The sequence below is a fragment of the Salmo salar genome, chromosome 11 (genome assembly GCF_965601325.2).
Source record: "Salmo salar chromosome 11, fSalSal1, whole genome shotgun sequence".
Classification (NCBI taxonomy): domain Eukaryota; kingdom Metazoa; phylum Chordata; class Actinopteri; order Salmoniformes; family Salmonidae; genus Salmo; species Salmo salar.
The window spans coordinates 96,095,853-96,122,711 of record NC_138301.1 but is presented as its reverse complement, the minus strand read 5'-3'; the positions used below and the strand labels follow the sequence as shown (position 1 = coordinate 96,122,711).

General features: G+C 43.5%; 1 protein-coding gene across 5 annotated transcripts in view; it reads right to left on the bottom strand.

Moving 5' to 3' along the window:
• LOC106563272 (regulator of G-protein signaling 3) overlaps positions 1-26,859 on the bottom strand; it is a 199,960-nt gene that overhangs the window by 59,207 nt on the left and 113,894 nt on the right. For 4 of the 5 annotated variants that reach the window (XM_014128717.3, XM_014128719.3, XM_014128718.3 and 1 more), the window contains one exon: positions 28-945. In XM_014128717.3, coding sequence (XP_013984192.2) covers positions 28-945 — 918 coding nt within the window. Of the gene's footprint in view, positions 1-27; positions 946-15,309; positions 15,858-26,859 lie in introns of those variants that run through there. The other variant, XM_014128720.3, reaches the window with a different exon arrangement.

The window sequence follows — 26,859 nt, the reverse complement described above, 5'->3', positions numbered from 1 at the left end:
TGTGTATGAGCATGGTTCTGTACTGACCTTCCTGCCAGAGAAAAGCATGCAGAGCTGGTGCATGGAGCCTCCGTTCTTGGTTAGCTCCTTCTTCAGGGTCTTGGGCGAGGGCAGCGACCAGCCCCCCTTGTGTCCGTGGCTCGCGTCCAGGCAGTTGATGGTGTTGTCTGAGGTGAAGCAGGTAGAGCGTGGGTCCTGCAGCAGACTGCCCTCGCTATGCGTGCGGCGCCGCAGTGAGTTCTGGACGCTCAGCCGGCCGCCATGCTTCTCGCAGGCAGAGCCCTCCACCATACTACGGCGCTTACTGTCGCGGCGCGCTGGGTAGGCATCATCGCTGTCATCTTCATCATCATCATCATCTTCTTCTTCTTCTTCATCGTCTTCATCATCCTCGTCGTACTCTTCGTCGGTGTTGGGTGAGGAGAGAGCATCGGCGCTGAAGGAGCGGTCTAGGCGGAGTTCGGGAATGATGAAGGAGGAGGAAGAGGAGGAGGGGTGGGCGTTGGTGTCGGGGGGGTCTGACGGGGCCTCGTCATCCGTCGCTGAGGGAATCGCATCTCCTCCCTCCTCCATCTCTCTTTCCCCACCCTCCTCTATCTCTCCTTCTTCCTCACCCTTCCTCTCCTCCTCCTCCTCCTCCTCCACCTCCACTTCCTCCTCTCTATCCCTCCAGATCTCGGGCTCGGTGCCCTCCATGCTCTTGCAGTCTTCTCCCTCGGTGGAGGGGGGCGGGGTGGGGGGCACCTTGTGCTCCTCTTCGTCACACAGTGGGGTACAGACCTCCTCCAGGGGCGTGAGGGGCTCAGAGGGTTGTGGGCTGCCCAGAGTCAGGGGCACTGAGGGGCTAGAAGGGTAGGGGTAAAGGAGGTCCTCTTCGGATCCCCGTGGCAGGGGTAGGCCTACTCCCAGCTCACATGGAGGGGTGTCCACTTTGGGCTCAAGCATCTGGAGACAGAGAAAGCGAAAGAGAGAGAGAGAGAGAGAGAGAGAGAGAGAGAGAGAGAGAGAGAGAGAGAGAGAGAGAGAGAATGAGGTAGAAAGAGAAAGGAGCATGAGTCTCTGGAGACCCATGATGCTATGCAGTCCCGTCCCACTACCTCCCTTCCTTCTTCCCTCCCTCTTGCCCCACCTGCAACTTTTAAACCTCAGGCCAGCCGTGAATCAAAGAAGTGAATCAAAACCTAACAGGAGCGGGATCCAAAAGAGACCTGTCTTCCACACCTTATCAACCACAAAGACACACACATAGGTAGAGGACACACACAGAGAGAGCGATAGAGACAGAGAGGAGACAGAGAGAGACAGAGACAGAGACAGAGAGAGAGAGAGAGAGAGATACAGAGACACAGAGACACAGACACACAGACACACAGACACAGAGAGTCAGAGATATTAGAACATATCACATTTATTAGTGCTGGGCTAAAGCAAAAAATGTGTAGCCTCAGCTAATTCAGTTTTGGTGCAATGCACTTCACTACTGACGATTCAAGGCATCAACATTTCAATTGCATCCATTAAACATGTCAAATAAGGAAAAGACAAACAATCAAAGAAACCCATCGACAGTCAACCAGACCCGTGCTGAAATGCTCCCAATCACTAAAAAGCTATTAAGACACATCCCATATTGTCCGATCAATAGAGAAACAAGCCTATACCCAGACCAGGCCTGATCTAAATGCTGTCCTATTGACAGCAATCCATTCCTATCCTATTGACCTGTGAAGTGTGTTACATGCCTAAGAAACTAATGGCTCAGTACAAACTATCAACAACGTCCTGGTAAAGGTGAAGCCAGTGATTCTGGGTGTATGTGGAGAATTGTTGACTTTAGGCAGGAAAGAGAAGCCACATGAAATGAAGAAAGACAAGAAGAAGAAAGACACTCTGGAACACACTGTGATGGTAGGCTTCCCTTGCTGAGAGAGGGCCTCATTGTACAGTTCACTAGCTACAGACTGATGATGACGGGGGCTGTTATTTTTACAGTGAATTGCACTTTTATAAGAGACACAAACTTCTATAAGAGACACACTTCTATAAGAGATAGGGCGGCTTAGAGAAAACAGGACGGAAAACCGAGGACTCTCTCTCTCTCTCTCTCTCTCTCTCTCTCTCTCTCTCTCTCTCTCTCTCTCTCTCTCTCTCTCTCTCTCTCTCTCTCAATAGACGGCAAGGAAAAGTGAGGGCATTATCAGATTGGATGTCAAGGGAAAATACAATCCACAATTCTCCTGATAGTAATCCCTGCTCTGACCCTGTCATGTTTTAAACATCAAATACTGCATTTGTATGCATTATTTGGTTGAAAAAGTAAAGCTGAGATTTTAAAAAGATAGAATGATACAAGGTTTGATTATAAACTTCTGTAAGACCATGGTAAATGCGTAAACGCAGACGCATGTACAGACACACTTTCTCTTTTTATCAGTATCTCTCTCTGTCTCTCTTTTACACACACACTCTCTCCCTCCCTCTCCAGTGGAGATATGGCAGGAGACACAAAGGAGCCACCTGTCCTGTCAGACACACATGTTCCATTTCAGAGCCCAGTCTAACAGAGCCATCTACTACCGTACTGGGACACACACACACACACACACACACACACACACACACACACACACACACACAATTCCCTTCAAGTGTCCTTCACAAGAAAATCTCTACATATCCAGTGAAAAAAGAATGGTCGAAACACTCAATCACAAAAACACAACTCAACCTAATTCATTTCAGCTTTGTCCAGCACTGTCATGTGCTTCTGTGGCCGTTGGCTAAGAAGTCATTACTCTCTCTTTCTCTCCCGTGGCTGATCTGAAGGCAGAGGGGACAGAGGTTGAGAGTATTGAGAGAGGAGGATGAAAGAGACCCTTGTCGGGCTAAAAGCTCTCCATGTTTCTGAGGAGAGGACTTGGGAGGAGAGGAGAAGAGCGGAGCACAGGTAGGTCATCAATGATTAACGTTACGCTATCAGACCACTAGCACCACCCTCATTACTCTCCCGGTGTAGCATCACATGAGCTAAATGGAAACATGAGATGGGATGGGTGGATGATGAGAGCCCAGTGGGTGAGAGGAGGAGTTGGGCAAGAAAGAGAGAAAAGAAAGTAGCAGAAGAAATAGGAGCGGAGAGGGAGAGCAGGAATATAAAGGACAGTCAAAATAATTGTGTTGAGAAACACTTAGCTGGGGCTGCTTCTTCCTTGTATCATAGAAGCCCAGGGCAGTTTGAGAGAACAAAACAGAACCATTAGACCATTCTTCAATTACAAATGATCCCTCGCTCTGTGTCTCTGTCTGTTGCTGTCACTCCCCCTCTATTTTTTTTCTCTCTCATCCTTATCCCTAGGAAGAAAGAAGAAGCACTGAACTGTCATGACGTGGTCCTTTCTGGGTGTAGATTGTGACTTCCCCCTCTCTCACTCTTTCCTACACCCAGGTTCTGTTATCTCAGGTCGTAAATTCCTGGTAGAAACTCTCTCCCCCTTTTCATGCAGAGAGACCACAGAGTGAACCAAGGATTTCACGTGGCGAACTCCTAAATCCCCAAAATGGGAAAATGAAACAATATGTCCACTTGTGAGAAGGTGGGAATGGTCCATGAACACTTAAGGGACGGGTATGACAAGTGTGTTTCATTTGGTGACCTCAGAGAGGACAGGAAACACACATAACTATATCTCTGAATGTGTACATTTCTCAATTATGGGGTTTGCATCTATCTCTTGTATAAAATGAATGAGTAAAGATGAAACTATTTGTGAAATGATGTAATGTGATGTTAAACCTTTAATGTGAGAGAATTGCATTCCCTTTGAAGTTGAACTAAGTCACTGGCCCATCTCCGTGAGCACAGACATGATCAGGCATCATGGAACACTCTCTTCTACTGTTACGAATATAAGTCCCTCCTAAGAAAATCCTCTCCAGACTAAGCAAACCCACAGTATGAGCTGTGATTGCGAATAGTTAAGACCAAGCAAACCTCGGTGTAAGCTGTCTCTAATTGGGAATCATATTTAAGTAGTTGTTTTTCCCACCTATGTTTGTGGGAGAATATTTTGAGTTAGTGCATGTTGCACCTCTTTCGTCACAGTTTGTGTTTTGTTTGTAGTTTATTGTTTGTTTTGTAAAGTTTCACATTAAAATAAAAGATGTGGAACAATACCCACGCTGCGCTTTGGTCTCCTTCCTACGACGAACATGACAAATTGACATCATTTGAGTCAATTGGAGGTGTACCTGTGGATGTATTTCAAGGCCTACCTTCAAACTCAGTGCCTCTTTGCTTGACATCATGGGAAAATCAAAAGAAATTAGCCAAGACCTCAGAAAAAAATTGTAGACCTCCACAAGTCTGGTTCATCCTTGGGAGCAATTTACAAATGCCTGAAGGTACCATGTTCATCTGTACAAACAATAGTACGCAAGTATAAACACCATGGGACCATGCAGCCGTCATACCGCTTAGGAAGGAGACGCGTTCTGTCTCCTAGAGATGAACGTAATTTGAAGCGAAAAGTGCAAATAAATTCCAGAACAACAGCAAAGGACCTTGTGAAGATGCTGGAGAAAACAGGTACAAAAGTATCTATATCCACAGTAAAATGAGTCCTATATCGAAATAACCTGGAAAGCCGCTCAGCAAGGAAGAAGCCACTGCTCCAAAACCGTCATAAAAAAGCCAGACTACGGATCGTGCATTTTGGAGAAATGTCCTCTGGTCTGATGAAACAAAAATAGAACTGTTTGGCGATATTGACCATCGTTATGTTTGGAGGAAAAAGGGGGAGGCTTGCAAGCCGAAGAACACCATCCCAACCGTGATGCACAGGGGTGGCAGCATCATGTTGTGGGGGTGCTTTGCTGCAGGAGGAACTGGTGCACTTCACAAAATAGATGGCATCATGAGGTAGGAAAATTATGTGGATATATTGAAGCAACATCTCAAGACATCAGTCAGGAAGTTAAAGCTTGGTCGCAAATGGGTCTTCCAAATGGACAATAACAACAAGCATACTTCCAAAGTTGTGGGAAAATGGCTTAAGGACAACATTCCTGCTTTCTTACAGATGCACTATAGTGGCAACATCCCTCCTCAACCTCGCTCAAGATACAGTCCAGCCTGTCCTTTTCTTTAGTGTCACTGATCTAACGTGAAAAAACAGGTTCCATTGATCAGCTTCCAACCAACCAGTCATGTTAGATTCAATGAGTGATTGCATTCAAGGAAAGGAGGATGCACTTTCAAAGTATTTGAACAAGACCTGGTCTTATGTTGGGCCTATACTTCAACTCACTTGAGTCTGTCACAGAGGCGCCTCACTTCTGTGATGGTCTAACTGTAACTGAGCCTCAAGGACCTCGCAAACCAGACATAGAGGGGGAGACTGATATGGAACAGTATGTCCTCTTATGTCAATACACCCATGTCCTCGTATGTCACATCTCACAGAATTGGGGTTGCTTTGTGTCAATAAACCCAATGTCCTCATAAGTCACCTTTCTCTGAGGGAGTTGTGTCTAGTTAATCCACTCATGTCCTCACGTCCCTCTGAATGGGCCTGGCAGGTGGTTAACACGCATGAATTAGAGAGCATATTAGTGGCCGTCTGAGAGATCACTAAGAGGGGATTCATCTCCATACCATACCACACATACACATGCACACACACAGCTCTGCATCCGATTTGTAAGTTAAAAACCTCTAGAGTCGATGTCTGACCCCCCACAGAAATCTATTAAGTATAATTGTAAAAAATCCTATGAAACGCCAAAATGTAGAGATATCTGTTTTTGTATGGGCTGCATCTCAATCCACCGGATCCACCGATGTCAGCCTTTCTCATCTGTGGTGGAAGGTGACAGAGCTACAGCGGTGTTTGTCAGACCAGGAAACATCCAGAAAATCAGTCTTCTCAGGGAGAGAAGCGTGAAACAGAGGAGGGGGGATGAGAGATAGGTCTGTCTGTGTGTGAGTCTCATCCTTTCATCTTTTTGACTGGAATGTATTAACAAAAGCATCAATTGGTTGAAATCTTTTCCCATTGACTGGAAATGTATTGGCATTCAACCCTGTGACACAAATTTTTTCCCATTGAATGCAATGTATTGACATAAGCATCAACCCTGTGACACCCATCTTTTCCCATTGAATGCAATGTATTGACATAAGCATCAACCCTGTGACACTCATCTTTCCCATTGAATGCAATGTATTGACATAAGCATCAATTGGTTGACACTCATCTTTTCCCATTGAATGTGATGTATTCACATAAGCATCAAGAGGTTGACATATTTTCCCATTGGCACCTCAAAGCCCGCTGGGGGCATGGCCAATTGACATAATCTTCAATTGGTAGAACCATAAAGGATGACAGGATGACGTTTTCCTATGATATCATTTTAGGACACCACATTATGAGAATATATTTGTGGATGAGCATGATTGCTTACTATGCAACCAGGTGACTGGAGCGCTAAGGCATTCGTCCAGGTCCCTGTTCTCCCTCTTTTTCAACCGTTGAATACTCAAGTCAAACCGTGAGATCTTGTTGCACTTCAATATTAGTTGAGAAAGGGCAATAGATTGTCATTACTGACTGGCCACATGAGCTGCATGGCCACCCTCCTCCGCCTATCCCTCACTCCAAGGAGAGAGGGACGAGGCAGCAATGACGGTTTACCTGTCAAGGCCCTCCATTGTGACCAAACAAAAGATCAAAACAACGGAGAAGAGGAATGGTCAGAATGAAGGAGGGGACGAAAAAGAGCTGTAGCGCAAAGAACAACAGGATGAGAAAACGGGAAAGTGTTCCCATAAAACATCTCATATTCATTGCGCTATAAACAGAATGAAAGTTCTCTAGCATATAGAAGGAGATTCACAACTCTCCTTAATATATGTTTATTACTACTCCTATCTGTAAATGTGTGGACTCTGTCTTGTACCTCAGTTATTACTCAATAATACGTATTACTCCCGCGGTTATATTATTATTAAGTTCTAGGAGCAGAGTATACAGTTGATTGGATTTCCTGTTTCCTGGAGGTATCTTGCCATTTGCTAAGAGAAAGTGAAGGTATAGAACAGCATATACAACACCATTATGTGACATGGGGGGAAATATTACAGCAATATTACAGGAAAAAACACGGTCCATGGAGCGACACAATATTAGTCACTTTAGGGGACCTGGGGGCATCGGGAATAAGATTTATTAAAAGCAAGTCTATTTTCATTAATATTTCAGCACAACAAGAGGCCTATTTTTCCCCACCAACCTCCGCCTCGTCTCCTTCCTGGATGAGGTCATAAAAAATTTAAGAGTAATGAAAAATATCACTTCAACGATCTGTGTCCCTATACTATGATGCCTTACAGAGTCATCTTTTATAATGGCCACTTGATATGACAGCCCATCTCTGGTGGTCAAGGGTCATGTTCAAAGACATTATCAATCTCAGTAGAAGGTCAGAGGGAAAATGTCAGTGACGTGATTACGGGGCTAGCTGGCTAGCTGTGTGACATCCCCTGCAAAGTCGGTGTGACCACCGCAGAAAATCAAATCATAGTTAATTTGTCACATGAACCAAATACAACAGGTGTAGGTAGACCTTACAGTGAAATGCTTACTTATATGCCCTAACCAACAGTGCGATTTTTAAGTAAAAAATAGGTATTAGGTGAACAATAGTTAAGTAAAGAAATAAATACAACAGTAAAAAGACAGTGAAAAATAACAGCAGCGAGCCTATATACAGTAGCGAGGCTATATATAGTAGCGAGGCTATATACTGGCACCGGTTAGTCAAGCTAATTGAGGTAGTATGTACATGTAGGTATGCTTAAAGTGACTATGCATATATGATAAACAGAGAGTAGCAGTAGTGTAAAAGAGGGGTTGGCGAGGTGGCAGGACACAATGCAGATAGTCCAGGTAGCCAATGTGTCGGGGCACTGGTTAGACGGGCTAATTGAAGTAGTATGTACATGACTGTGTCCCTGTACTAAAACTGATATTTCTTATTCGTTTTGGAAGTTACACGCCTGAAACCTTGAACATAGACTGCTGACACCCTGTGGAAGCCATAGGAATTGCATCATGGGAGCTCGAATTTAGTATGCCCCTATACTTTCCATTGTAAGAGCATGGTCTCTCAAAAAAAATTGAGAAAAAAGGGGCCTAGCCCTAGGAAGTTAAAGTGACTATGCATATATGATAAACAGAGAGTAGCAGCAGCGTAAAAGAGGGGTTCGGGGAGGCGGGACAATGCATATAGTCTTGCTAGCCATTTGATTACTTGTTCAGGAGTCTTACGGCTTGGGGGTAAAAGCTGTTGAGAAGCATTTTGGTCCTAGACTTGATGCTCCAGTACCGCTTGCCATGCGGTAGTAGAGAGAAGAGTCGATGGGGGTGGGGTCCACTGGGGTGGCTGGGGTCTATGACCATTTTTAGGGCTTTCCTCTGACATCGCCTGGTGTAGAGGTTCTGGATGGCAGGCAGCTTAGCCTTAGTGATGTATTAGGCCGTACGCACTACCCTCTGTAGTGCCTTGTGGTCGGAGGCCGAGCAGTTGCCGTACCAGGCAGTGATGCAACCAGTCAGGATGCTCTCGATGTTGCAGCTGTAGAACCTTTTGAGGATCTGAGGACCCATGCCAAATCTTTTTAGTTTCCCGAGGGGGAATAGGTTTTGTCGTGCCCTCTTCATGACTGTCTTGGTGTGTTTGGACCATTCTAGTTTGTTGGTGATGTGGACACCAAGGAACTTGAAGCTCTCAACCTGCTCCACAAACCTGCATTTGGCAGGTTTGTGTTTGTATGTGTATGTGTGTGCATGCGTGGCTGCAACTGTAAGGGATACACTGACAAATCCCCTCCACCCAATAACGCTGCCTAGATAGCCTCCTTTAGCCGCAGTGTGTGTTCGTAAGTAAAGGCCAATGAAATTCCCCTCCACAGCCACATTACACAATGGCACCAGCCAGAATGAAGAAGCGGGGGAGAGAGAGAGAAGGGGGGGTGCAGTGTTCACTGATATTGATCGAGAAGAACAGAGGACAGGGGGAGACAGAGTGAGATGAAGGGAGGAGATGAAGAGAGAGAGAGGGAGAGGTGGAGTTAAGGTTGATGGATAACGCTGCAGAGGTAATAATGCCCCACACGACAGACCCAATTTCCTTAACACCCTATCTGGATGTGTGTTTCGTCTTTTTCTCTGCCCTCTCTCTCGCTTTGTGCTTCTTCCTCTCTTATTTTGTGTCCACATATTTGTTTCTATATCTACATCCATAGTTACATTTCTTACGAATGGATTGTGTGTGAAGTTACAATACTCGACTTTACAAGCGTACTGCATTTCTCCATCTCTATGGCCGTGTCCGATTACCCATACTTGCGTCCTACATAGTAAGCTTAAGGGGTAGTATGAGAAAATAGAAAGTGTTACACTATGTGAAAATTTGGAAAACGTAATATGCTTTAAATGCCACGATGTCATACTAGTTTCAGCTTTTCATCTAGTATGAATTTGCTGCACAACATTTAGGAAGTGAATAGTCTTTTCAGATCTAATTGTTTGACAACAGCTGATATCAGATAAGGTGACAGATAATGCTGTGCCAAAATGAATGAATGGTGAGGAACAACCCAATTTGCCATATGGATGAGCCTAGTATGTTTATGTGTTGCATACTGCATATGTTTTTACTAACCCGTGTTCTAAAGAGTATGTAGTATGGTTAGTACACAGCGTATACTTTTTGAAAATAGAAGGCAAGAAGAATTTTGGGCACAGCCTCTATCAACCCCAACCCTCCTTCCATCTCTCTCAATAGATAAACTTGTAAACTAGCCCTCACCCTCTCCTCATCGAAACACACAACAAACATGTTGACAGACGTTCCTCGTGACTGACATACGTACCACTTGCTATTCATGTCCTCTATAGATCGATACACTGCTAAACTGTTGACAGAGGGTGCGTGATCATTGGTTGCTCATGTGCACGGTGTGCACACACTCACACTAGCCAGTGAGATCTTAAAGAGCAGCTGAACGCACCAATTCTGCAAGTGTTTTTTTGTTGCTCATTAAGGAAAACAAGATTTCATTCTTGGGGTTGTGGTTCGATGTGGCAGTTACTGATATTTGTCCTGCATGAGGCACCAAAGGACTTCCTCAAAATAGTCAGAATGAATCTAAGATCAAGACATCTGTAATTAATTTTTACGTTTTTGCAGAGGAGGTTTTAGTCTATCAATTTTACATCTACCTAAGGTGCAGTTTTTCTAAAGTAAAATAAATGGTGTTGTCTTACGTGAACAAAGTCTGATCCGCTAAACAGCTGGGCAGGTCTGTCTCACTGTCTGTGTGTTCTGCCATACGATTGGATAGACCTCAATCACCACAGCTGTTCATCCCATGTTAGTGGGTATTGTCGAAAACATAACCCAACCATCAGATTTATTTATTTAACCTTTATTTTAACTAGGCAACAAATTCTTATTTACAATGACGGCCTAATCCAGCCAAACCCGGACGACGCTGGGCCAATTGTGCGCCGCCCTATGGGACACCCAATCACGGCCGGTTGTGATACAGCCTGGATTGGACCAGGGTGTCTGTAGTGACTCTTCTAGCACTGAGATTTAGTGCCTTAGACCGTTGCGCCATTCGGGAGCCCTTGGGAGATAAGTCATGATGAACTCTTGTACCGAAATTTCACCAACCTCTGTTTGACAACAGCCGGTAATCAGATAAATGAAAAAATTAACTTACTTGCATTTTTTTGTCAATTTTGGTACTGGAATAAATGTTTCTGGCTAATATCGATGTTACATATGTTGTTTTCAATGACAGAAGTTGGTTTTTGAGTTCAGGTCTGCTTTAAAAAGGCAAAAATATAAATTCTCCCTAGTGTGTTCCTTATTTTTCCCTCTCCCATCTCTCTGTTCTCTCTCTTTCTCCATGATCTTTCTGTCAAGGAGAACTGTGGCTGGATTTGCACAGTCAGAGCGGTAAGCGCATGTGAGCTCATGACGATCCTCTTGCAGCGATGAGATGACGCAGATGACGTAATGACTCCTAAGATTTACGGACTCCGATGACAGTACAGAGAAGGCCAAACCAAGTTAAAACCTGATTTATCTATCGGCATATGAGCTGATTTGAAATGTCTGTATTTTAGCAACTTATTCTGACATAAAAAAAAGAAACAAAAGAAAAGAGAGAGAGAACACAGACAAAATCAAACGTCCTAAAAGTAAATAATAAAATGCAGGTTATCCGAACCTGAAGTGACAGACCAAGAGCCTGTGTTTATTTCCTTTTCTCTGCTCACCTCTCTTTCTTGCATTATTTCCTTTTGTACCAAAAATAAAAAACCCTCCTATCTTCCTAAAACAAAGAATACCAACAACATCAACAAAACCATCAAAAACAATGCCCATGCATTAAACGTTAGGCTACCTTATAAATACACAATTTCCTCTATCTATTAAAAGCTACAAACTCACCTATAGAGTGTGTGGGTGGGTCTATCACTATGGAGATAGTATATCTTTATATATTTTGCCTGTGGTGAGAGATCCCCAGTTATAGTCCAATAAACAGAGGCAGACGCTCCTCCTTCATATCCCTGGTAAAGTGGACCAGTCTCCTCTCAGTCAAATGGCCAGCGGTGTGGGTGTGTGTGATATGGGTGTGTGTCAGGGTGAGTGTATATTAGTGTTTTTGTGTGTGGTGTGTTCTATGGGTGTGTGCGTCCGTCAGTGTGAGTTAGAGTGCAGGAACTGCGTCTCTGTTGCCAAGCTGAACGGAGAGGAGAGAATGCGCTGGGGGACTAGTGGGGAGACTCCCATCCAGCAGCGCAGACACAAGAAATAGAGAAGAGGGAGGGGGGACATAAAGAAAGACAAAGAGAGCTGGAGAGAGGAATAAGTGTGTGTGTGTGTGTGTGTGTGTGTGTGTGTGTGTGTGTGTGTGTGTGTGTGTGGTGTGTGTGTGTGTGTGTGTGTGTGTGTGTGTGTGTGTGTGTGTGTGTGTGTGTGTCCGTGAAACAGTCCCTCCAGGATTCTGCGATTGCAACATTTTTACCATCAAGAATTCCCCACATACTATGCGAGGGTTTAGAAATTTGACCATTCACTGCACAATTTTTGCATAACACAGTTAAATAATTGCAATATATCGTTACCCATCTTTGCAGTACAAAAAGAGGGCTTGCAATTTCAAACAATCAGCACACATTTAAAGCATACTGGGTTTTTTATCGCTTTTGTGCAATTTTGTGGGACATTTTCACAACTATTATTATAAATGTATCCTGTTTAAAAAATATATATATTGCTTTGTTTTGTTTTCTCTGTAATACTACTAGCGACCTAGCAATTTTATGGAGTTGGCTTTAGCTAGCCTAGATAGGTTCTCAATCTCCCAACCTCATAACTATCTATCAAGAAGCCATTTCATGCTATCCATCAAGACAGAGTCGTTAGACAAGCTAACTATCTTAGCTGGCATGCCTGATGGACTGGCTGGTAGACCATGCCTGATGGACTGGTTGGTAGACCATGCCTGATGGACTGGTTGGTAGACCATGCCTGATGGACTGGTTGGTAGACCATGCCTGATGGACTGGCTGGTAGACCATGCCTGATGGACTGGTTGGTAGACCATGCCTGATGGACTGGTTGGTAGACCATGCCTGATGGACTGGCTGGTAGACCATGCCTGATGGACTGGTTGGTAGACCATGCCTGATGGACTGGCTGGTAGACCATGCCTGATGGACTGGTTGGTAGACCATGCCTGATGGACTGGTTGGTAGACCATGCCTGATGGACTGGCTGGTAGACCATGCCTGATGGACTGGTTGGTAGACCATGCCTGATGGACTGGTTGGTAGACCATGCCTGATGGACTGGTTGGTAGACCATGCCTGATGGACTGGCTGGTAGACCATGCCTGATGGACTGGTTGGTAGACCATGCCTGATGGACTGGTTGGTAGACCATGCCTGATGGACTGGTTGGTAGACCATGCCTGATGGACTGGTTTTTAGACCATGCCTGAAAATGTACTGAATAAGACTCACATTCCTTTCACTTTTACCCAGAATGTCCAAGATGCAGAGAAGCATATTTAATGTCTTTAACAAAATAACCACCAGTCAGGAGGATACAGACAGCTCAAGAGGTACACTCATAGAAAAAAAGGTGCTTTCTAGAACCTAAAAGGGTTATTCGGCTGTCCCCATAGGACAACCCCCCCCCACCCCCAAAAAATCATGTAGAACCCCAATGATCAATGGTTGTGTGGAGAAAGATGTCTACAAACAAAAATAATGTGAGACTGGCTGTATTACAAGTGTTACCAGTGTGGAGTTTTGTACTAAGAGTTTTAAATTCACCACATACTGTACTTGTGAAAATAGTACCAAAGCGATAAAGCGGTCACATAATCATCACATTTTGCCTTGCAAAATGTCAGGATTTCTGCATCAAAATCAAGCCCACAACAATCACAAAGAATCCCTGTGAAATCCTGGAGGGCCTGGTGTGAGTTCACCCATTAGAGCACAACACCCCCAGCCCATCCCTGTACAAGACATTAAGAGGCCCACACACACAAACATTGGAAAATTTGGAAAAATGACACTCTCTAATTGTTTTATATTTTTTACATTTTGTCAGGAAATGCAGCTCCGTTCTATTGTTGTCTCTCTCTCTCTCTCTCTCTCTCTCTCTCTCTCTCTCTCTCTCTCTCTCTCAGACAAGTCATAAGAGTAAAAACAGAAACAGCACCAAACAGTGAACCTCCAGCTAACCCCCCCCCCCAAAAAAAATAGCCCATCTGTGTCCAGTATAACAGGGAACAACAGAATAAAACAGCTGATCGGAACCCCCTGTGATGTCTATTCACTGCTAATTATACTTAACTGTGCTTTAGTGAACATCTCCCTCTCTCCTGTTTCTCCTCTCTCCTGTCTCTCCTTACAGTAGGTGCTTTTCATCTCAACGGCTGCAGATGACAGAGCACATGGAGACAGGAGGGGCTCTCAGCTCCGACGTAACCGGACAGTGTGACAGTGAGTGGGACCGGCGAAATGGGGTTTGTGTGTGTGTGTGTGAGTGCGTCCGTTCGCGGGCGTGTGTGTGTGCATAACTTTTGGGGGCTACTGTAAGAACTATAGGATGCAGTATATTCCTATTCCCATGGAGCGTATTTATTACATGTGACAAGACATATCTTGCAACTCTTTTCAGACTACGTTTACGGATAATCCTGAATGAATCATGAATAATGATGCGGGAGAAAGTTACAGACGCACATATATCATACCCCCCCCCCCAAAAAAATGCTAACCTCCCCTTTTATTGTAATGATGAGAGGTTAGCATGTCTTGTGGGTATGATATTTGTGTCTAACTTTCTCTTTCATCATTAATCATGATTCATTCAGTATGATACGTAATCATGGTAGCATCCACATTAATGTAGAAGTGTTTAGAAACATATTCTATTCTTATTTATAATTAAAGTGACTCCAAAATGACACATTATTCATACATTATTTACCATTAATTTCTATTGGGCACAAAATAATCTAAAACACAACCAAAACAAACAGCAAATGCATCCAACAAAATTGTAGAGTTACAAGCTTGACGTAGCGCTATGAATATGGGACCAAATATGTAACTTTTTACTAATTTAATACACATATAAGTGAATTTGTCCCAATACTTTTGGTCCCCTAAATTGGGGGAACTACGTACAAAAAGTGCTAGAGTTGCTAAACAGTTCCCCTGACATGGATGAAAATACCTTCAAATTAAAGCTGACAGTCTGCACTTTAACCTCATAGTCAATGTATCACTTCAAATCCAAAGTGCTGGAGTACAAAGACAAAACATTTGTCACTGTCCTAATACTTTTAGAGATCACAGTATAAAGTTTTCCTGACCTACAATGAAACCAAACCAAAAAGGATAAAACCAAAACTGAAGAAGAATTTGGTCAATCTGATTTCTAATGACATCAAACAGTGAGAGAACACTAATAGAGTACCATTACAGTACTTAGAGAACCATAACAGAAGTGTCCGGAAAGCATCAGAAAAGCATTAGGAATACGTAAGTAGCTGAAAAATGCAGAAAGAATGTAATGCAGAGACATTCCAGAGCGCCACGCACCCACACACCCACACACATTACAAACACACTCACACCACACACACCAATAATCTCCGCTAACGCCACCAAAACACAGATCTGCAGGAGTACGGTACCTGACCTTAGAGACAGGCATCTGGATGCTCCGAGTGTGTGTGAGGTCAAGGAGGATCCCTGCGTTTGTGTTTAAGAGGAGTTCTGCCAGAGCAGGGTGTGCGGGCAAACACACACACACATGCACAGAACAGTAGCAAAAGAGGACAGAAAATCCAGGTGTGAAAAACACTCTAGTGGTGTGTCCCTCTCTCTTCTGTCTCTTTTTCTCTCACTGCCTCTATGTTTCTCCTTTTCTCTGTTTCTATCGCTCTCTCTCTCTTTCTGTCTGGATGTTGTGCAGTCCTGCCTCTCTCTCTCTCTCTCTCTCTTTCTGTCTGGATGTTGTGCAGTCCTGCCTCTCTCTCTCTTTCTGTCTGGATGTTGTGCAGTCCTGCCTCTTTCTCTCTCTCTCTCTCTCTCTCTCTCTCTCTCTCTCTCTCTCTCTCTCTCTCTTTCTTTCTGGATGTTGTGCAGTCCTGCCTCTCTCTCTCTCTCTTTCTGTCTGGATGTTGTGCAGTCCTGCCTCTCTCTCTCTTTCTGTCTGGATGTTGTGCAGTCCTGCCTCTCTCTCTGTGTGGTTATAATGTGGGTGCCAACGTGCAACACTAGTGCTGGGGAAGGGGAGAGAGGGAAGGAGGGGAGCAGTGAGGGGTTAGGGAATGACAAAGGGAGAAAGAGGACAGAGAGAAGTGGCAGTTGATAGGTGGAGGGACGGAGGCGAGTTGATAGGTGGAGGGATGGAAGCAAGTTGATAGGTGGAGGGCCGGAAGTGAGTTGATAGGTGGTCTGGGCCGGAATTGAGTTGATAGGTGGAGGGATGGAAGCAAGTTGATAGGTGGAGGGCCGGAAGTGAGTTGATAGGTGGAGGGCCGGAATTGAGTTGATAGGTGGTGATGAGAAAAGGGGAAGAGTTTTGAAGGAGGGGCGGGAGGTGAGAGAGAACGAGAGAAAACAGTAAGAGAATGAGGACACAGAGTTGATATGAGGGAGAAAGAGAAAGAAAGGTGCATGAGTTGATAAGGAAGGAGGGAGAAGGGAGCTGTACCCATATGTGGTACCCATATGCTGGTGTCTCTGGAGACCCATGATGCTGTCCTGTCCCTCTACCTCCCTCCCTCCCTCTTGCCCCACCAGCTATTTTTAGACCTCAGCTCAGCCGTGAATCAAAGCAGTGAATCAAAGCCTATCAAACGGGAGCGGGATCCGGGATACAAAAGAGCCCTGGCTTCTACACCTTATCAACCAGAAAGACACACACATAGGTAGAGGACACCCACACACACAATCAAATGAGGCTCATATATAGGCACACAGACACACACAAAAAAATACACATATACACACTTGCTTTTACTCCCATCCTATCCCAACGCTTCAGAGTGAAATGTAACTTTAATCTACACCTCCTCTATACACATTCTTGTACAGCTAATCTAATATGTTTATAGCACGCATGACTTCAAAATGATCAGGGTTGAAGGGCCATTGGATTCCCTCAAGCTGTAGTTTAACTGCTTACACTAACACTGAAGACGACTTCCCCTGTCTAGACAATAGCATTATAAAAACACAACCTATCATCGCTGTCGGAAGAAAACCTCTGAACTCCATATTTGTCTGTTTTTTTGTTGCCATTTTTAGATGAAGTCTAAGATAGAACGAGTGGACCATTATACACATTGTCATAGACTTTCCACATACAGCCATGTCCTAGCAAAGTGAAATATGTTTTATGTGTTAATACAATGTCTTCACGTTCCTGAAATAAATGATTATCCTAAGCATTGCATGCTCGGCCTCTGTGGAGAAAGTCTAATTATCCTAACCCAAGAATGTGAATAATTAAAATAAGGAAATTAGGCTGAGGGAAAAATAAGGCGTCTTCAGACCTGATCCATTAGTTTTTATACAAAGCCTTGATAAATACACTATATATACAAAAGCATGTGGACAACCCTTCAAATGTGTGGATTCAGCTATTTCAGCCACACCCGTTGCTGACAGGTGTATAAAATTGAGCACACCGCCATGCAATCTCCATAGACAAACATTGGCAGTAGAATGGCCCGTACTGAAGAGCACAGTGACTTTCAACATGGCACCGTCATAGGATGCCACCTTTCCAACAAGTCAGTTTGTCAAATTTCTGCCCTGCTAGAGCTGCCCCGGTCAATTGTAAGTGCTGTTATTGTGAAGTGGAAACGTCTTTGTCCAACAAGGGCTCAGCCGCGAAGTGGTGGGCCACACAAACTCACGGAACGGGGACTGCCGAGTGCTGAGGTGCGTAGCACATAAAAATTGTCTGTCAGTTGCAACACTCACTACCAAGTTCCAAACTGTCTCTGGAAGCAACGTCAGCACAAGGACTGTTCGTCTGGAGTTTCATGACGGGTTTTCATGGCTGAGCACACACAAGCCTTAGATCACCATGCGCAATGCCATGAGTCGGCTGGTGTGGTGTAAAGTTTGCCACCATTGGACTCTGGAGCAGTGGAAACGCGTTCTCTGGAGTGATGAATCACGCTTCACCATCTGACAGTCCAAAGGACGAATCTGGGTTTGGCGGATGCCAGGAGAACGCTACCTGCCCCAATGTATAGTGCCAACTGTACATTTTGGTGGCGGCGGAATAATCGTCTGGGGCTGTTTTTCATGGTTTTTGCTAGGCCCCTTAGTTCCAGTGAAGGGAAAACTTGTTCGGTGTAGAAAAACTTAACTGGCCTGCACAGAGCCCTGACCTCAACCCCATCGAACACCTTTGGGACGAATTGGAACGCTGACTGCGAGCCAGCTCTAATCGCCCAACTTCAGTACCCAACTTTACTAATGCACTTGTAACTGAATGTAAGCAAGTCCCAGCAGCAATGCTCCAACATCTAGTGGAAAGCATTCCCAGAAGATTGGAGGCTGTTATAGCATATTAATGCCCATGATTCTGGAATGAGATGCTCGAAAAACAGGTGTCCACATACTTTTGGTCATGTAGTGCATGTATGCCAGTACATTATACAGTATAACAACAGAACAAGCTATAAATAGTTAAGGGCTTTTTGAACTGAATTACAGCAAAACAATATCCATCCAAGATAAATGATTAAAGTTTAAAGCCTGCCTGAAGAATTGATCCTAGGACGTGATGGATATCACCGCCGGGCAAAAAAGACACACACACACACTCACGCACGCACTCACACACACACATCACTGCCATACCACACACCCCTGCAAGGCTCTGGGGGCTCCCAACCCCCCCAAAGGCCACAGCCCCATGGCAATATGTTTAGAATTGCAGGAAATTAGCTTTAAAACAACCACATTAAACATTTTCTCTTTCCCCCATGGCACAATGTGTAGAATTGTAGGAAGTTAGCTGTTTTCCCCCAAACACACTCACATTGATGGGAGAGTGTGTGTGTGTGTGCGCTTTTGCCAGATTACTGTGATCAATTCAGAAGTTAATGAAGACAGCTAAACAGCACCTTGAAAAGATAGGATGAGTGGGATAGAGGAGGTGAAATAAATAATAAATGAGGAGGAAGCAGAGAGAAATATCTCTTTCTTTGAAGCCTGCTGTCAGTGATGTTCACAGAGTGGAACGAGTGTCTGCTCAGGCAAAACATCATCAAGAGTCATAAAGAGAGGTGGCAAAAGACTGAAAGAGAGCGGGATAGAGAGAAACACAGAGATGTAATTAGGAATAGCGAGAAAGAGAGAGGGGAGAGGGAGAAAAATTGAGAAGAGTGAAAGAAAGAGACAGACAGACAGACATACATGCAGATGTAGGATCTTAATTTGATCACCCTGATGCAGGAGAATTTTCATACATGTATTTTAAAATGTGTGGTATATTTGACATTTAAAAAGACTTCTGAAGTTTGTAACTTCTACTTTGACATTTTAGACTTCATTTCCCCTTATGAAAAATGTATCGACCCCTACAAACATATCCATTAATTATAATACACATAATAATTTACATTTCCTGTTGCAGCATTATTTTCCTGCTGTGCCAAACTGGTCAAACAAAGATCCTACATATGTACAGTACATGAAACTAGCTATGTACAATACTTAATTAATTATTTTACAGACTTTCTTATGGAGAGTTAAAAAACTCAAGAGATTGAAGGAAATTATAGTCATAGTGTATATGCAGCTCTTGTAATGTTATTTTCTGGTTTCTCCACCTCTAAAAACAGCAAGTGCTCTGACAATCTGGTAACACACTATATATAAAACAGAAGATGTGTGTGTGCGCAGGGCTCCAGTCTCCGACCATTTAGTCAGTCTGAAAAAGTTAGTAGTACTAGTGCCACCAGGGGAAAATGTTAGTCTGGACCCCTGGTGTGTGTGTGTGTGTGTGTGTGTGTGTGTGTGTGTGTGTGTGTGTGTGTGTGTGTGTGTGTGTGTGTGTGTGTGTGCGTGCGTGCGTGCGCAACCGTGCGTGTCATTTTGCGTGGGTGTGTGATGGAAGACAGATGGGATTCACACCCTGTCTGATCTGACACTATGTACCATGAAGGAGGGATCAAAAAGCGTGTGTGTCGAATGTTCAATCCCAGTGCTAGGCACTAGTTTTTTATTATTTTGGGTGAACCCTATCCCTAACCATAACCCTGTACCTCAACCATTCTGAAGTAATGCATAAACTTAACCTTCAAAATGTGACGTTTGTGGACGTCGGATTTTGAAGTGAGCCTGAGAGAGATTTTTGCCTATACAGACTGTGTATTTGTGTATGTGTGTTTGTGTGTGTTTTTGCGGGTGTGATGTATGTGTGCGCATGTGTGCATGTGTGTACGAGTGAGTAAGTGTGTGTGTTTGTTTGCATGTGTGTGACAGAGAGTCAGAGACAGGTAACTTAGCACCTTTCTACCCCATCACAAGGGTGAAAATGAGCTGTGTACCAGACTGTGCAGAGACTAAAGTTGTGATTTACAAATTCTAATGGAATGTAGATGTTCTTCCTCTTTTCCCACAAAGAGATGTGATCTCTCCTTGCGAGGTGAAGACTAGGCCTTATCTGAGGCTCCCCTGTGTGTTGCGGTATACAACCGTAGCGTAGCCCAGCACTTAGTTCCACTGGGAGACCATCAGGTGTCTAGCTATCTGTTTCTGCTCCACCGGACAAGCTACAGCAGCTCGTTGAGCAGCAGATGCTTGTTGGGTGTAATGCTCTGTGTTCGCTGGTTCAAAATGACCGTTGCCGGAGAGTGATCACACACAGTCGCGTGTGTGTGTTCTGTGGTGTGTGTGTGTTTGGTGTGTGTGTGTGTTTGGTGTGTGTGTGTGTGTGTGTGTGTGTGTATGGTGTGTGTGTGTAATGTGTGCGTGCGTGCGTTGTTTGAGTGTGATGTGGAATGTCTGAGTAACGATACCTAGAATGACTGAATGAACTACAACCAATGCGACACATGGCAACCACACAATGCAACAACAGTAGCCAAAACACCAATTTGGTCTTCAACCTCAGCAGTTACTTTAAATTAAGTGAAAATCGATGTAGCCCGTAAACAAAGCAGGAGCCAGCAAATTCGTCCAGCAAACTCTAACTTTGAACGAACCAAACACTGAAAGTCAATTTAGCTCTTCTGCACACAATGCCAGCGAACTGCCTCCGGCTCTTGTCCTCTCCCCCAGTCTCTCACAAGGGGCTTGGATGGATTTACTGGCTCGAGTGGAGAAAGTTCATCAACAAACTAAAATAAAAAAATGCCTTCAATGACGCTGGGTGCCAGACAAACGGGGGATTGTCAACGTTAGCGTCGTGACCATGCAGAGGAACGGAAATGGCGATTACCTGGGTGAATTACTGCGTATAGAAGCCGTTTGCAGTCAGTTTTACTTTACCTCAGCACAATTTTTCTCCAGGATACAGTAAAAGTGTGTTTCAGCAGAGGATTTACCCTCCATATATCAGAGGAGAAGTACTGTTACTGCCGTCATGGCAAACGCAACACTGATTAAGGAGGAATTCTCTCTCTCTCTCTCTCTCTCTCTCTCTCTCTCTCTCTCTCTCTCTTTCTTTCTTTCAGTTTTTCTCTGGTTTTTGTCTCTTTCTTTCTCCTTCTTTCCTTCCAAATAATTTTTCTCTCACTCAAATCAGCTTACAGTGCAACTGGCAACAGCTACTGTCAAGCTCCACCAGGTCTTTGTTAAAGTACTTAATGGTCCAATGCAGCTGTTTTTATCTCAATATCGAATCAGTTCTGGGTAACAATGAAGTACATTAGTGTGATTGTTTTCAATTAATCTTTCACTTGAGTTCCAGATATCTCTAACGGTCGCCCCAGCGTGAGCTTATTTATGAGCGTGATGTCAGAATTCATTCACTGTTCCAAAATGTGATTGTTACACAAATCACACTGAGCGTCCACTGCAGGGATCACTGTAGAATAACCACGCCTGTGTGTTAGCGCTTGTCAAAGGGTTAAAATGGTCCAAAATAAACAAAAATAGCTTCTTAGCTAAATGCAATTTCTCAAGCAAGACATGATGTCACCAGGCGGTCCAACATTCCCACCCAGCCAAACAAGCTCTTGCACTAAAACTGTATTATCAAAACTTTTACAATTTCACAGTATTATTCCAACCTCATAGCGTGGAAATACAGTGCATTTGGAAAGTATTCAGACCCTTTGACTTTTTCCACATTTTGCTACGTTACTGCCTTATTCTAAAATTGACTAAATTGTTGTTCCCCCTCATAAATCTACACACAATACCCCATAATGACAAAGAACAACAGGTTTTTAGAAATGTTAGCAAATGTATATTAAAAAAATGGAAATATAATATGTACATAAGTATTCAGACCCTTTACTCAGTACTTTGTTGAAGCACCTTTGGCAGAGAAAACAGCCTTAAATCTTCTTGGGTATGAAGCTACAAGCTTGGCACACCTGTATTTGGGTAGTTTCCCCCATACTTCTCTGCAGATCCTCTCAAGCTCTATCATGTTTCGATGGGGAGCGTCGCTGCAGAGCTATTTTCAAGGTCTCTCCAGAGATGTTCGATCGAGTTCAAGTCCGGGCTCTGGCTGTGCCACTCAAGGATATTCGGAGGCTTATCCCGAAGCTACTCCTGCGTTGTCTTGGCTGTGTGCATAGAGTCGTTGTCCTGTTGAAAGGTGAACCTTCGCCCCAGTCTGAGGTGGTGAGTGCTCTGGAGCAGGTTTTCATCAAGGATCTCTCTATACTTTGCTCCATTCATCTTTCCCTCGATCCTGACTAGTCTCCCAGTCCCTGCCACTGAAAAACATCCCCACAGCACGATGCTGCCACCACCATGCTTCAGATGTGACACTTGGCATTCAGGCCAAAGACTTCAATCTTGGATACATCAGACCAGAGAATCTTGTTTCTCATGGTCTGAGAGTCTTTTAGGCGCCTTTTGGCAAACTCCAAGCGGGCTGTCAGGTGCCTTTTACTGAGGAGTGGCTTCCATCTGGCCACTCTACTGTAAAGGCCTTATTGGTGGAGTGATGCAGAGAAGGTTGTCCTTCTGGCAGGTTCTCCCATCTCCTCAGAGGAACTCCGGAGCTCTGTCAGAGTGACCATCGGGTTCTTTGTCACCTCCCTGACTAATGCCCTTCTCCCCCAATTGCTCAGTTGGCCGGACGGCCAGCTCTAGGAAGACTCTTTGTGGTTCCAAACTTCTTCCATTTAAGAATGATGGAGGCCACTGTGTTCTAGGGGACCTTCAATGCTGCAGAGATATTTTGGTACCCTACCCCAGATCTGTTTCTTGACACAATCCTGTGTCACGACTCTCCTGTGAGGATCCAAAGGATCAGGTCACAGTGGCTCTGCTCTACAGCCCTCTCCAACAGAGGGGGAGAGGGCTGGAGTTGGACAGTTTTATGATGGTTACCTTGCAGAAACTACCTTGCAGAAATACCTTGCAGAAACTCTGCCGTTGGGCTCTGCAGGATTGAGGAGAAGAATCCTTTTGTTACAAGGAGACTCCTCCCACCAAAACTACGACATTCAAAAGTGGAGAATGACCCAATATTCCTAACACAAATAAGGTGGTAAATTGTTGGTGGGCCTTGAAACAACAATCATGTCGAATTCGTTACTAATTTGTGATGTAACTAAGGACAGTAGAACAACATAACTGTATCTCTGAATGTGTATATTTCACAGTTATCAGATTTACATCTAAATGTTGTAGAACTTATATGATTAAATATGAAACTATTTGTTAGAAGATGAAATGTGATCATAGCTTTCTAAATGAGAAAATGTTTTTTCATATAAAGTTTATCCAGTCAGTAACCACGCCCACGTGAGCACAGACATTATGCCAAAAGTAATGGAACTGCCCTTTTTCCAGGACCCGTGACAACATTCACATCAGACCAGAAAAACTCTGAGTGGTGGCTGCACGTTGAAATGGTAAGAATTTAAATCTCTAGAGACCAGTAAGCGGAGGATAAGCCGGACGTCACGAATGGTTAGACAATAGAGACCAGTATACGGATGGTAAGCCGGACGTGTAAAATGGTTAGACTCTACATTAGACCAGCGTGACCAACAGCGTGAGCTGAAAGGTATGAAATGGTTAGAAACTCTGAAACTCGAAGAAGAAGAAGAAGACTACACAGGAACATTCAGTCTGCAGCTGTTTAAGTACTTTTGTCTAGTAAACTCGACGAGAACCACCGGGTGGTACTTTGAAAGATCAATTCTAACAAACACTTCCTCTGGAAGATCCGTTCTAACAGACCCTCCGAGACAGAAAAGCTACAGCGACAAAGACATTGTAACTTCTGGGGGACACAATCAGAGACTTCTGATGAACTACTCTCCACAGACTGATCGAGTGATTTCAACAATGCGAGACGACAAATACATACAATCGTAAATATGTATTTTGCATTTCTAAATCCGAATGAGCGGTTGCTGGGGTGCTAAATATCCATGTTTACGATGAGCGTATTATTCAACTGTATTTCCGATAGATGAAGTCCTTTGTCTCTTCTTCTCCCGCTCTTTCTTACGTGCCCCTGCCTTTTCAAGCAATCATATTGGGTTAGTCCACAAGGGACTTTTCATTGCATTATGTAGGAATCAATGTGTAATCTATCCTGTTTGTGTGTTTATATATTTCTGTGTGATTATTTAGTTAGTTAGTAAATAAATAATTAAGCCAATTTGTATATTGCGACATTCAGAATGAGACTGATGATGTAAGAGATATTTATATCTTTAGAGTTTAGTTGGAAGATAGTAACTTGTTAAATAAACCTTTCCTGTGGTGCTACAAGATTACTAATGAGTTAATTGATACATGATTAATTTAATCATCGTAATAATTAAAAACTTAGTTAATTGATTTGATAAAATAACAGTCAAACACATTAATGATAGTCACAACACGACACCTGTCTCGAAGCTCTACAGACAATTCCTTCAACCTCATGGCTTGGTTTTTGCTCTGACATGCACTGTCAACTGTGGGACCTTATATTGACAGGTGTGTGCCTTTCCAAATCATGTCCAATATACCTTGATTGTATAACACTTTTTTGGTTAGTACATTATTCCATGTGTTACTTCATAGTTTTGATGCCTTCACTATTATTCTACAATTTAGAAAATAGAAAAAATAAAGAAAAACCCTTGAATGAGTAGGTGTGTCCAAACTTTTGACTGGTACTGTACATTTGCAAAAATGTCTAAAAACCTGTTTTCACTTTGTCATTATGGGGTATTGTTTGTAGATTGATGAGGGGAAAAACGTATTTCATCCATTTTAGAATAAGGCTGTAATGTAACAAAATGTGGAAAAGGTCAAGGGGTCTGAATACTTTTCGAATGCACTGTATATAGGCCTATACGACACATGAAAATCACATTTTTGACTACACTGCCGCTTTAAGCACTATTTAAAGAAAATCCTCCAAAGTCAACATCTCAGAGCATTTTTGGCTCATTTGGAGCAGCATACAAAACGCCATACAAAATGTTTTCCACCAGCAAGTCATGCTGAGAGGGATTGTGTATTTATTAGGGCGGCCGTGAAATCATAAACTAATTTGGGGCTATTAGTGTTGAGTTAGTAATGAAATGAAAGTTGTGTTTATTTTAAATCACATTGTGAGCCGTTGGTTCTGGTCTTAGATCTGAGTCAGGTTCTGTCAGAGGGGGAGATTTTTACCTCAGAGGTCATCCAAAACACTGAGCACCACACAACCCTGATTGCTAATTGTACAGTAAAAGTGGCGAAACACTCACGGTTCAGATTTGACAACTGCAAGAGAGAAGCCTTGTCATCCCATGTCAACCTTCTGTCTATGAGTCATACGGAGAGTGTACTTTTTCCTGGCGCAGCCCAGTTACCCAGAGGTTGCTTTAAACCCTTTGACCTATAAACGCAACAACACAAGGGACTGAACACACACATACACACACACACAACCACGTGCATATGCACACGTAATGCATGGTCTGACCTACCTGAAAACCTCTCATTTATAACATACTGTAAAAGTATCTTAAGAGGCCACAAAGGCATAGACCACAACAGCCATATTAGGACTTTAAGGCAGATTTAGGCTTTCTTTTAATTACAAAAGCTTTATTATAATGAAATATCTATTCATTACCCTTAGTGTCTCAAATCAAAACTGCACTAGTTTACCGCAAATGAAACCAATACATTATCGTGATTAAAATGAACTAATATTGTGATGATTAAATATGTATTAATAAATTACCCTTGGGGTAGACTCAAGTAATGGAATGGCTATACTAAAAAGATTCAAACATAAGCATTGAGCAATGTTCAGACTAATCAATCATTTTACCTAATCACCATACAATGAATGTATATTACTACAAGATTGATGATTGGTTCAATTGACCTAGGTCTTTTGATTGTTTCTGGTCTCTTACTGTAATTATTGGATGATTATTTACACTGTGTGCAGGGGCAGGACTGTGTGTGTGTTGTCTTTTTTGTAAACCCAGTCATCCATTTGTGACTTATCCCACCAATTAGCATGGGATCTGGGCATCCAGTGTGGAAACCATGGAAGAGGAAAACACAGCACAGCATCCCTCCCAATAGTGCTCTGGCTCTCTGCCAGGGAACCCAGTCAACTCCGCCAATTATAAGGCTACAGGTCAAAGGTTAGGAATGCTAGAATGCCTGGGGTACAGAGGACACAAACATACAGTATATTGGACAGATATAGCACTTATGAGAAAAATGAATGAGTCATCAGTAATCGTGTAAGAAAAGATTGTCCAGCACAGTATATATTTAATAGAAGAGGATGTCACTGTTTCTTACGGATTGGGGACCCCTGTTTGTTGTATAGCGCTCTATTTAGAACAGTGGTTCAAATAATTGTGTCTGTTTCCAGACCATACTCGTTTTGACTGTCTAGCCACGCCATGGACTGTCTAATTGGGCAGTGTGCTGTCACTACCTGGGTACTAATGTGACTATCATAAACTAATCTCTGCTGTCTGATGAGTCTAATGGATGCAGACACACACACACACACACACACACACACACACACACACACACACACACACACACACACACACACACACACACA